Source organism: Anomalospiza imberbis, chromosome 5 (assembly GCF_031753505.1).
Source record: "Anomalospiza imberbis isolate Cuckoo-Finch-1a 21T00152 chromosome 5, ASM3175350v1, whole genome shotgun sequence".
Classification (NCBI taxonomy): Eukaryota; Metazoa; Chordata; class Aves; order Passeriformes; family Viduidae; genus Anomalospiza; species Anomalospiza imberbis.
In genome coordinates, this window is record NC_089685.1 from 43776954 (window position 1) to 43789850 (window position 12897).

Consider the following 12897-nt stretch of genomic DNA (forward strand, 5'->3'; position numbering starts at 1 on the left):
GGCACAGTCACACAACTTTGGTTCTTGGAGTTATTTGGGACACCAACAAAAAGTATTTTCAGACTACGCTGCTGGTAAGGGTTATTTGCTTCATCCAGTGATCGCTAACACTGCACAATGGCTGCCTCTTGGCAACAAGTGAAACTTCTCTTTCTGTGCTGTTAAACAGAACTGTCATGTTTTACTCTCTGCCTTTCTAATTTTGGGTGTTAAAGCAGTTACCAGAGTGTGCTTTGCACTCTCCAAAGACAGAATTTTGAGCAACTGAGAAAACTGATGGTGAGTGAGGTGCATTTTTTTATGTTGAGTTCACCTGGTTAGCAGGGATTATTCAGCCCATGTCAGAAACAGGCAAAATCATTAGTGGTTGTGAGAGAAGCTGCTGTTTGTGAATGGAGTTAGCCTTAATATAGAACAAGTTCCAGGAACCCATGTGAAACTCAGCATGACAAGACCTTCGAAAGCCTGCAAGTGACACAGCAGCCCCTGCGCCATTTCATCAAATAGGAGAAAATAGGAAGTACAGTGTGATTGCAAAGCAATCTGTTATGGCACTGTTTCTGCTCTATTCTTGGAATAAAAATAACATAATTCCCAATGGCTGCCAGTGCCAGCTGACAAGACCTCTGCTTTATGAATAATAAAGACAAACGTTTTGCTTTATGTCAGCTACCTTTTTTTTTTTCGGCACATGTGACCAAGGTTTCTGACAATAACATAAAAATACTTCTTAAGTTTCTAATTCTAAGTTTTCAAAAAAAAATCCAAAGTGAGTCCAGCTGCTTGGCACAATAGCAAAATATTTGCATAGCAAATTTCACACAAGCTTTGGATAAAAGCAAGGATCATACCTAGTTTGATGTTTGCAGTTTTTCCGTGTCACAACTGTAAGTGAAACTCAACAGGTTTTGGTCAAAATTGCAGCAGAGCAGAATGCTCAGATTTGTCAGTGTATTAAAACTGGCCCTTGTGCTCAATGGGTTAACTCTATCACTGTCAATTGAATAATTTGTTACTGAGAAAGAAAAACTGATAGGGGTATGAGTGATCGGACAGAAAGTTTAAGAGACAATATTAATCATCAAATAAATGTAAATATTTTTATTTTAAAAAATGTTAATGGCACCATAGAGGCAGTCATGACTACACAACCAAATATACAAAAATTACATTTTCATAGTTGAATCTTTCCATAGTGCTGCACAAAATGGAAATACTATGAGAAACATTGCAGGTCACACACCAAGACAATTAACTTTAGTCAATAAAAGCAGACAATTTTTGGTACACCTTGATACTACCAGACCCAGGTTCCCTGGGTAAAAAGGAAAGGTGGCTTTGTGCAAAACTTTCCAACAACAGTACAGCTTAATATGCTAAACGTACAGCAAATCAACCGTACAAGACAGTTTGACTTGGCCTCATGCAGTCCTTATATACAGCATCATCTCAGTTGGCTTTTTCAGGGAAAATAAGCGGTTTCATTCACTAAAATAAAACTTTTCTTAGTCTTTCACTGTTGCAATGTAAAATTGTCTAATACTTTGTGCAGGATTAGCATCAGAGAGACCATTCCAAATTTATCTGAAACCAAGCCCTTTATCATCTCCTGTACTTAAAGGCCATGTCCTAGCATGATGATGAATGAAGAAAGCAGATATATATTTGGTTGATTAAAAATAGCGGAGAATTAATTTGCCTGATTACTAGTCCTAGATGGACTTTCAGAAGGGATTAAATTCTGCTATCAAAATTAAAGTGTTTAATTACATTAATGTCTGTTTCTTTTCTGTTGTATCATTTAATCCAGCAGAAAAAGGTCTCAATCATAGTGGAAAGGGACTTGGTTTCCCAAAACAAAAGCAACCAAACAAGAAAATTTGCTCTCACACCTTCTAAATGAATGATAAGCTTCTGTGTTTTCTTGTTTTGTTCCTGAATTTCTTGTTCAATGATTTTGATTTCAGAAAGCAATAGTTGCTATTATGCAGTTAACTTTGTATCAAACATAAGCCTGAACTAATTCAACTTCAAATGTTGGAGTCCCTGTTTATTATATCATTCAGTAGCTAATAATTAGCTGGCAACCCTTATGATTGCAAAACTGAACCTTATGCTTACACTAGATTTGTCTAGCTTTGACTCCTGGTGAGTGGATCACATATCTTTCCTACAGCAAATTGTCTTCATCTTTTGCATTACTATTGCCCAGATAAGCAGTCATTATTTGTTCAAAGAAAACCATTGGCTTTTAAATATCCTTCCTGGAGGGCAGATATCAGATCTATATTGATAGATGTCCTGCAGCAGAGGCACTGCATAACACAAACATTTTGATATTAAACTAAAATACAGTGAAATTTTTTAGTGCCTCTCTAAGAATTTGGAGCAAATAGACATCAAAGGACTGCAATAAAATTAGAAGTTGCATGACTGCACATAATATAAAGCAGAAAGAAAAAGGAATTTAAACTGGGTCTCGATCAATCCTGTCAATCACTAATGGGACTTTCAACAATAATGGAGCTGAAGCTAGCAGAGAGATCCATTAGAGAATTTTTAGAGGAAACCTCATGTAGTCCTGAATGTTGAAATAGGAGAAATCGGGAAAATTGTGCTAACTTTCATAAGAAACTAAATCTCCAGAAACCTCCAAACAAAAAGCTGCCAAACAGGTAGAATAGGTATTAACTTATTGAAGGGCTTTTCCATCAGAGAACTACAACCAAAGTGAAGTGAAATACTTGCGTACCAGGCAACACCAAGCAGAAAAGACACTGTCTGGTGACTTTTTGTTGAGTGGGAGTGTTTTAGAGGCTCATGATGAGTAGATGTAAGGAGTATCCTAAGAATGTCTGACGTGTTATATGAGAATATAAAAGCAAATGGTATCCTGACAGAATGTGGTTAACTGATTGAGAAGCTGAACAGAGAACTGCAGGTCTTTGGGTTGGCCTAGGCATACTTTCACAGGAAGCAGAGCTCAGACTGCAGGCCAGATACACACACTAATATGTAAAACACAAAATCCCAGCCTAAAGGGGGGAAGTGATGCCCATACTGAAGCTAATGGCAGAGGCATCAGCCCTGGCTAGCTCAGGCACCAGCCTTCTCTTGACCCCAAGTATAGACACAGGTGGCTAGCCAGTCCCACCACATACTGGGGTTGTTTGTATCTGTTCCCTGTAGGGAAAAATTAGGAAGAATTTTTCTACACTGAAGCTGCCCCAACAATCTGCAGAGAGTCTGCCCGAAGCCCAGTTTTAGGGACAGCTAATGATTCAGTGCAACAAGAAGAAAAAAGCTCATCTCCCTTAAAATCCCAGCTTCATACTCATGCGACCTTTTTACAAGCCCTTTAAGTCACTGGTTGTGGAGAACCATCTACCTCTTTCATCAGGTTTTTCTTCCAGTCTAGTGAGCTAACATGGCATAGGAAAGACTTCACCACATACCAGTGTTAGCACAAGGTAGGAAATGCGATGGCAAAGGCAGGATGGGAGACCTCCCTCCTTGGGTGGCCTTCCACGTGTCAGAGCTCCTGGCACTAGAGTCTCACTCTGTACAAAACTATAACAGTTTCACTCAAAAGCAAGCTTTTGCCCTTCAGTTTACATTTTTTATTATTTTCTTGATGTGTGTCACATCCTTCAGTGATTTAAACCCAGCAGAGAAAATAACCTAGAGAAGAGATGTACCCATTCACCAATTAGGTTGTTTTAATTTACATAACTAATGTTATGCAGCCTTTATAGCTTTTTCTATGTCCTCTACCAGATGTAAAGCCAATATGGAAGTGCAAGACTTGTTTCCAATTTAGAATTTAGACCCTGTCAGCTTCTGTCAAGACAGTGAGCAATCTTTTGTAGAGACATAAATTTTAGATTCTACCTTCATTTTGCACTGAGGTTATCTTCCAGAGTTGTAACAGGATGCCTTCGGAGCAGAAGCCTTCACATTCCCAGGTGTAAAGGGAATGTGAATTACCACACCAACATCCTTTGTTATAAGAAAAATACTAACCTTTTTCCTGCCTGTCCTTGAGGCTACCTGATGTAACATTTCAAGTACATAAGATAGCAATGGGAGGATTATATAAACATATAATCATGCAATAGGCAAAGGAGATTTTCTTATGTAAACATTATTAACACATGGTATTCCCTTCTTGCATGTCTACCTTTCTGAACCCATTTAACAAAATGCTAAACTATTTTCTCAAGAGGCCAATGCAGAAGTTGGCTGTGCAAGCTGAAGAGAAGAATGGAGATTATAATAGAGATGGCAAGAAAACACCATGAAAAGTCACAGCAATCTTAGGATCAGAACCAGTTGTTGGTCTTGTTTGGGTTCTTGTTTGTTTGGTTTTGGTTTCCACTCCACTTCCCACTTGAGATGAGGTAGGGCTAGGTTAAGATAACATGGGTGTGCCTGATCTGATCCATTTCCAGTGACTGCAAACCAGCATAGTCCTTCTTAATTCTCTGTGCAAAGACTTAGGACATATAAAGAATTTTTTAAATATTTATAAGTATTTTAATTTAATTTTCTAAATGTTGAGTTATATCATTATTTATTAAGTTAATTCTGTCCTTTCTTTAGTTCCTGAAGCCACAAATAGTAACTATTCACTGTTTATCTGACTGTGGTAAAATGTCAGAGTTCTTCCTTGCCTTCCCCTCACCCACTCTCTTTCCTCAGAATAAGGTCTTCACAAATTCTGTACCAATTATTGCACTTGATTAAAAAGAAATATACACATCAAACTATGCCCTCCCTCCCATAATACCAGCATAAAAAATACTGCAACTGAAAAGAAAATATGTAATGACAATTATTTTCACAGTTACTAACACTGAACATCAAATAATTGGAGACACTGTTTTTTCACTTAATGGAGGCGTGGAGAAGAATTCTGGTTGTGGTAGTTTGTTTTGTGGTGTTTTTTTTTTTTTTTTTTGTTTTTTTTTTTTTTTTTGCTTGCTTATTTTTAAAAAAGATCTTGTTTTACATCATGGCTGAAAGCCAAGCTGATTTCAGGGATATTTTTTTGCAGTTATTAAATCAAGCAAAATAAATTCTAGTGGGAAAACAAACCCAACCCTGTCTCCTAGTAGTGATACTGCATGTTAATATATTATTTTCAGGAATGTTTGTTGAGAGTGTCTACAGTTCCTATATTTACAGAAGTTTAACACCCTGCTCCCCCTAAGAAGCTGTTCCCTTATGTTTCTGCCACATTCTTGAATCTGACAGAAGACAGAAATCCACTGTACCCAGGGTCCCACCACCTGTATGCTTTGCTTTCAGTCAGAACATCCCAACAATTCAGGGCTAACAAAGGCTAACCTCAATGTTGCCTTTCTGTGTACTTCTTTCCCCTTGCAGGTTGCAGGGCTTGAACAAGTGAGTGCTTTGGTGTGGATGACAACTTACCTACCAGTTACTTGCTTCTTAACTTCTTTACAAAGTTGCCCGGAGACCTTATCATTCAATTCAGTCCGTCTTTGGAAGTCTTAAGCCACATGTATGTGTTTCCCAAATGCAATAAGGAACAGTGCCAGGACAGAACAACTGCTAACTGTGGTCAGTAGTCATCACTGGTCTCATTTACAAACAATAAACTCTGTGCAAAAAGTTACTAGCAGAAGCATCAAGTTCTGTTAGTCTTGAAAACTCAAAATCCCATGTAATGATACCCATTAATTTAGAATCTAGAACTATCAATACACATGACTGCATAGTTTGGCTTATCACTCTAGTTGGATTCAGACAGAAAATTAACTATCATTCTAGCAGAGCTGATACACATTATGGCACTCCCTCTTGATCACACTCTTTGCACTCCAGCCTAGTAAAAAGCACAGCTGACACTTGCAGTTGCTGGGATCCCTCCCAGACCATCATACCATCTTTTGTGGGTATGGGTTTGGAAAGCGAAAAACCTTTTGGATTAAGGCAGAAGACTGACTTAAGTGACCAGTTCATCACAGATACAGTCAGTTAGACAAAATCAGGTTGAACAGGCAACTGACTGCCAACAAGTAGACTTTTATATATTTACACCAGAATTTGTATACACACAGTGCTTAAAAAACAGGGAGGGGAAGAAAAAAGGGGGGAAAAAAGGAAAAAAAGAAAAAAACCAGCCAGTCAAACAGCTTCATCTTGGTATAATCATCCTTTCTATAGCACAAATTATATGATCCCAGTTTTTACAAAATATTGCCAGCAGTGTCACTGCAAAAAAAGTGCAGATGATATGAAAACGGCTCTTCATCATAGGAGCAATGAACTTTGCAATAGTAGAAACGCACACTAAGATGACAGTCATGAAGGCCAGGATAACATTTATACACTTCCCCAGGAGCACTTTGGCATTAACTGTTTCAGACTGCTGTGCTTGCTGTTCTTGCTGATGGAGCTCCAGTTTGGAAACCCGGGTCTGGCATGATTCCAAGGCTTCCTGGAGACAGAAAAAAATAATTAGGGCGGCCATATTTCCCTTAAATGTTTCTTCACATTTTAGTTGCAGAGCCATCCATCAGCTAGATTAGAAGTGTAATTTATTATAAACTGCTAAAATTTCAAGGAACCACCAACTTTTAAAAGAATAAATGCACATATACATGAGTGAGTCTGAATGAGTGTGTCACTGTTTGCTCAGGCATAATCAAGGCTAACAACACTGTCCAAAATGTTGGTTTGTTTGTTTTTCATGCTCGAGAAAAGCTATCATAACTTTAATGTTCATGACAGTTGTTTCCTATATATACTGTTGATATAAATTACTAGTAAAGCTGTTGCCATAGCAACTCTCACTGCATCAAAACAGCAAGAAAATTAGTTTCTTTGTATATTCTATAGAAAACATAAGGGTGGGCTTGCTGTGATACTAAGCAACTCTACTTTGCAACATGTAGCAGCACTTGGTTTACATTGCCTCTGTGGTCTACATTGATTTTGCTCTCAAAGCTATCCATCCTACAGTGCTGGCCTTGAGTCCTCTGTGAGATCTGGCCTTCTCCCTCTGTCAGTGTGAAGACTGTGGAATAACCTGTGGAGATGCTTTTATGGATTCTCTCCCACATGATCAATTCTGCTTCACAATTTGTTCTAAAGAAAGCGGACCTTTCTCTTCTGCTTGAGGATGAACTAAAAGTGGTCTTTGAGTAAAATGCTTCCTAAAAACACTCCTACCCCCATGCTTAAACCTTCCCAAAGCAAAACAGAGAAAACTTCCAACTGTTTCACTGATTTGGCAAAATGCCAGCTTTTTTGCTGGATTCGGGCATCACTGGGTAATGTGGTGCAAAGCTATAATTTCATGAGATTGATCAACTTGACAGAATCTTTTACCACTGTGTGACAAAGAAAACCAATGATCCAGCATCCCTACTTTCTTGCCCACTCTCAAATTCCAGATTTTTTCCTTGCATTAGCAAGATTGTTCACCTGGTCACACAGTAAGCTGTTTCAAACCAAACCTCTGTGTATAAACACCCAGAGTTATCAGCTTTCCCTTGCTGGGTAGTTCTTCATTGTTTTAGCAAGTTGAACTGGCTTACCAATTGACTGGCCAGGCACCAAGGTCACCACAGAGAGTGTGGCACAGTGCCTTACACAAGGCTGCTTCTGTCACTGCTCTAGGAATTAGTAACAATACAGAAGATTGTTACTACAGTTCTTGGGTGGCACAAAGTCTGTTATGGTTCAGGCATGTTCTCCACTACACACTAATAAACTACCCTGGTCTTTCTTTCACTCTGACTGTAAGTTATCCTCAAATTGTCTTGTGCTACTTTAGAGAAAGTCCAGCTGCAAAAGTCTGATACCTGCAGCTCTGCATTGAGAGGCTGAACAGGTCTTTAAAACTATCTGCACATCCCTTAGTGACAGAGTTAGGCTGTTACTCAAAATATCTAGAGCTTAAATCCTTTTACTCTATTTTAGCTAATTTTCCAAAGCCCCAAAAGATAGGTTTAAATGGGTCCAGCTGTACAGAGATAAAAGAAACAAGGCTGTGTCAACATAGCACTTCATTAAGGAATCTCTGACACCCCTCCAGGAGTCTTTTACAAGTCTCTGACACCCCTCCAGGATTCTGCTAATGAGTTAGGGAATATTTCACAGCCCTTCTGTTGGACAACTCAGGTTTCATTACGTTTTTACATCCTCAAGATGCCTTCACAGAAATGAGTCCTCTTTTCGTTAAATCTGTGAGAGACCTCTCTTGTTTAAACCTACAATGAAGCCTATGATATGCTTAGATTCAGCACCATCCCTTTCCCACTCTGTTCCCAGGAGCTTCATAATTCACATTTAGGAAACTGTGATCATCCTGCTGCCTGCACTTTCTCTGTTTAGAAATGTGAGCACAGGTGTATACAGGTCAGATTTTAGGTTCTTTTACCATCTGAGCCAATATGAAGACAGTCTTTGAGCATTCCTCAGCTGTTCATGAATACGTAAGGCACAACTTTGTTTTCACCACTTTTCACCACTTCCTCAGACTTTGAGTGGAAATATTATGCATTATGTAAGTGCCTGTATTGTATAAAATATTCAAGTACGTACGTAACTACATGCTGTCAGGACATGCTTGTAGACATTATTACTGGTTTTTGATTGAAGTCAGACATGACTACAACTGATCACCAAGGTGAAAACACCTCACAGCTTTGATTATAGAGGTTGTTGTGACTATGGCTTAAAACTCTTTAATTATAACTGGCAAATCTACAAGTCTATTTATAATCAGCTCTCTTACTTTTTACCCTAAGCTTAATTTATAATAAATCTTGCCAGTGATGAAACTACATATTGGAGAAAGTCTGAGCAAGAAGTTTATGTCAAGACATTGTCAGAAGTGTTATGTCACACAATACAAGGAGACTTGATTCCTTCCTCCTCTGTGAAAGAAATTAAAACAGGCCACTCTTCAACCACAAGTCTGCCTGGGCCATATCATCAGTTTCAGCAGAAAAAAAATCCTGAATCCAGAGAAACAAATGGAGATCTGATTCACTGATCAATTATCAGACCTGAGTGATCATTGACCTGAGTGAGATCAGTGACCTGAGTCACAGATTCAATGTGCTGGGTTTTCCCCTTAAAACAGAGAAAACAAGGGCTTCTTTCCCCATATTCCCTATTTTAAAATATATAGAAAATTGCGAGTGTTTCATGGTACAAGATCTCTACAAAATATTAAAAGATTATGATACGGAAAATAAGTACCTGAACATCTCGTGATCGCTCGTAGGCCTGATACGCCACCTTCTCCTCTATGCTGGCTAGCTCTTGTTTCAAGTTTGCTGTCTCATGTTGATGAAGGTCTGTGAGGTCATTTAACTGGTCTTCCAATCTTTCATATCTTATTAGGAAAAGAAGTCTAAATTTAGTGCCTTCTATTTAAATAATGCAAATCATGAAAACAATTACATATTTTAAAAGGTAATTTCTTAGCATACGATGAATTTATCTGTCTGGCATTACAAAGCACATATAGAAATCAGTAGAAACTTTGCAAACTTTCCATAAATATTTATTCAGCAATCTGAAAGCCTTTTTTGAGTGTTTCTTGCTGGCAGTTAGGTGCTAAAAAGCAAATATTTGTTCATCATTGGCAAATTATATGAAATATAAACAGTGCCTAAGGATATTCAACTCATTTTTCACTCTTTATTTAGCCAAGAAGATATGGCTTCATAAGTAAGTTTGAGCCAGTTAATAGCTCACCAGTAATGACAGGAAAAATATGTTCTCTCTCATATACAACTGCAGGGTTCTGCCATTTATGTATAGACTGTTCTGGCATATTTCTACATGGTAAAGCAGTTCAAGTAAACCACCAGCAAACTAGAATTTTTTTGTGAGTTTGTCACTTGATTTAACACACAAACAGGCAAACACTGCAGTCAGCACAAAAATGATGGAGGCAAAATTGTCTAGAAACGGGTAGCAGGAGGCTTGAGATTTTATTGGCAGAGAGCTGACAGAAAAGGCCACTGCTTTCTCCTGAAACCAAGTCATGAGTTCAGTAGGCCACTTTCATTGTTCTTTCCACCCTGTATTACCAAACCTTTAATTGTATTTCAAGAACTATAAGCAAGGGAGACATGAAATATTGCCCTTCAAGATTTTGCCCACTGGCGTAGTAAAGACTTCAAGAATCAACTGTCACTTCAACAAGCCATAGGAAAAATGGGATATAGGTACAGCAGGTGAAAGCTCTCTGTAGAACATATCATCCACTTCTCACAGAGCATGATAAAGGAATTAATTGGCATGTAACAAATGCAAGATGAAGTTGTGTAAAGCACTTCAAACTACATCTCCCAGCTGTGTGTTACACCAAGGTACAAGGTGACATTGCATCCACCGGATAGCAATGTGTGTGAGAAGTATTTGGACAAGGTTCTCAGGACTCAAGGGTATACTTATCATCTGTCAGTCAGTTCTGCTACACCACAGACTGATTAGCTTTTTTTGAGCCACAGTAGATGAGAATCCTTCCACTAGCTACAAAACTATTGGCATCGCCTATACGCAGTACTCATATAATTCACATAAAAACTATGACAGGGGAGAGAGTTTTCTGACCAGCTTTTGACAAAAGGCAAAGGGAACTACACCATTTGATAGGAAATATAAATATTCTATGTGTATTTTCAGTTATTGGGAGGAATTAAACATGTTGGTACATGTTGATTGGAATTATTTTTTCCTCTTGCTTCTGAAATCTCTCTCTCTGACAAACACACACACTTTCCAAAGAGTTTCTATACCCGTTCAAAAGTCATTTCAAGAGAACAGTTTAAAAAAAAATACCTGTATCTTTCCTCTTGCAGCATTTGAGAAATAAAGCCATAGTCTCTTTTAAATTGGGTTTTTAAATTCTCGATATCATCAGCTAATTGGGACTGTGTCTCCTTGATTTCCCTTAGTTCTTCCAAAATCATGGACAGCTTTCCTTGGCTGTCCAGGGTACTTGCCACAGCAGGACTAAAGGAGGTATTCCCATTGCTATCTGCCGATCCAGAGGTCCCACTTGAGCATTCATCATCACTAACATATTTTGGTTTGGCAACAATGGTGGCACTGCCCCCATAGGTTCTAGAACTCGTTTCTGGCCGAAATTCATCCAGGGTATTTTTGAGATGAGCAATGTTGTCTGCGCTACCAAATTTGTTTCGGATCAGGTTGGCAAACTCTCTAGACTTGCTGAAAACAAAGACAGGTGGTGTCAGAGATACACCTGGCACACCTGACTTGCTGCTCTCTGTTCCGTGCCCACTGCTACGAGACTTTCCATGTTGAACATCTTTCAAGTTATCTTTGAAAGTATCCTTGGTAGCTTTGGAAGATCCATTTTGTTCAATATCCTTGAGCTTTTTGTGATACTGTTCCAATTTCTTCTGCAGCTGGGCAATGGAGTGGGCAGATTTCTGGTTCTTTTTCTCAAAGACTTGCTTAATGCGCCCAGCCTGTTGCTTATCTGCACTGTTCACCAGTTTCAAATACTCAGCCACGTTTCCATCTCGAGCCGTTTGTTCAACCTTGATTTGCTCTGTAACCTTGAGGATTTTCTGTTTCAAGCTATCTGCACTGAGTTTGACTTTGTGAAATTCTAGGACCCCATCTGGTACATCAAAGTTCAGGTTGGTATCAGAACCTCCACGGCGGATGTTAAGTGGTAAACTCAGGGTATTCATGTCATGTCTTTCCACCTGAGAGAAAAGAAAATGAGGTAAATGGAATTTGCCTAAAATCTATTTTTAAAATCAAACATGCAGTTTAGTTTTCCACGTATAATTATATCAAGTACACAGTATAAAGTAGCTTCTATTAGTAAAAGCATAATAAACTTTTCTTTGAAATTAAGCAGCATTTTTCTTGACTTCTACAGGTTAATAAACAGTCTAAGGAACTGCTTGTCTCTCTTAAAATAAAGATGAATTAGAGAGAAAATTATTCAAAATAGCTTATAGAATCACTGTAAGCTTTTCAGAATCACTTACAGTTTTCCACAAAATGAGAATAATGTCTAGTTAGAAAAGGTTCCTAAATATATTTTTTATTATTAAGAGTTTCAAAGAGACCATGGCTGATAATTACTCTATTTTTTCTTTTAGAAGTGGTCAAACATCAATGGAGATGTAACCAGATTTTCCCCTCTACAACAGTGCTATATACTATATACTGTTCAGTATTTTTCCCAGGTTAATGCTTTTTTGATACATTCCATTCAAATTCCTTCCACAATTCCAAGTTTTTGCAAAACTAGCTGAAAGAAAGCTCTTGAAAATTTAGTGTATGCTGCAAGATGGAAGCAACTGCTGTATTTTAAAGCAGAGAGCACAGAGAAAGAATTGGCCTGTATTTGACTTTTCAGCTTGATGAAGGTGCTCAACAACTTGATCTGCTGCACTAATTCTGTTTAATAGAAGGTTCATTGAGTGGGATTTACAGGAAGAAACTCAGGAAAGAAAACTTCATTCAGTCAAGTATAGGATCTGTACACCTTAAATGCTCTCTGGAAGCACAACAAAAACAATTAGGCAATTCAGTCATAGCACTGACCACAACAGATCATTTTATCTTTATCAACAGAAAGGCAAGATAGTCTGATACAAAACATTAAAAGTGTTTCCTTATATAAAGTCAAAATTATGGGGAAGGCATGAGAAGAATGATCTAAACAAAATAGCTTCGTGCCTCTTATCATCTTGGTTTAGCCTGTGTGACAAAGAAAGTGCATCTCATTGCAGCTGCCACAGTGTCATGTCTGTAGAGACTGCTTAACAAATGTTCTAGCCATAATGCATTTTCAGAGCGTTCATACCAGAGGGAACCAATATAATTCCTCAGGCAAGACCATTGCAGAAACAAGGC

At 38.2% G+C, this 12897-nt stretch overlaps 1 protein-coding gene across 5 annotated transcripts in view; it reads right to left on the minus strand.

Annotated features, from left to right (window-relative positions):
- Positions 1-1074: 1074 nt before the first annotated feature.
- TMCC3 (transmembrane and coiled-coil domain family 3) overlaps positions 1075-12897 on the minus strand; it is a 131827-nt gene continuing 120004 nt past the window's right edge. For all 5 annotated transcript variants that reach the window (XM_068190391.1, XM_068190392.1, XM_068190390.1 and 2 more), the window contains exons 2-4: positions 10834-11732; positions 9241-9376; positions 1075-6466 (exon numbers count right to left, since the gene is read on the minus strand). In XM_068190391.1, coding sequence (XP_068046492.1) covers positions 6164-6466; positions 9241-9376; positions 10834-11732 — 1338 coding nt within the window. In that variant the 3' untranslated portion in view covers positions 1075-6163. The remainder of the gene's footprint in view (positions 6467-9240; positions 9377-10833; positions 11733-12897) is intronic.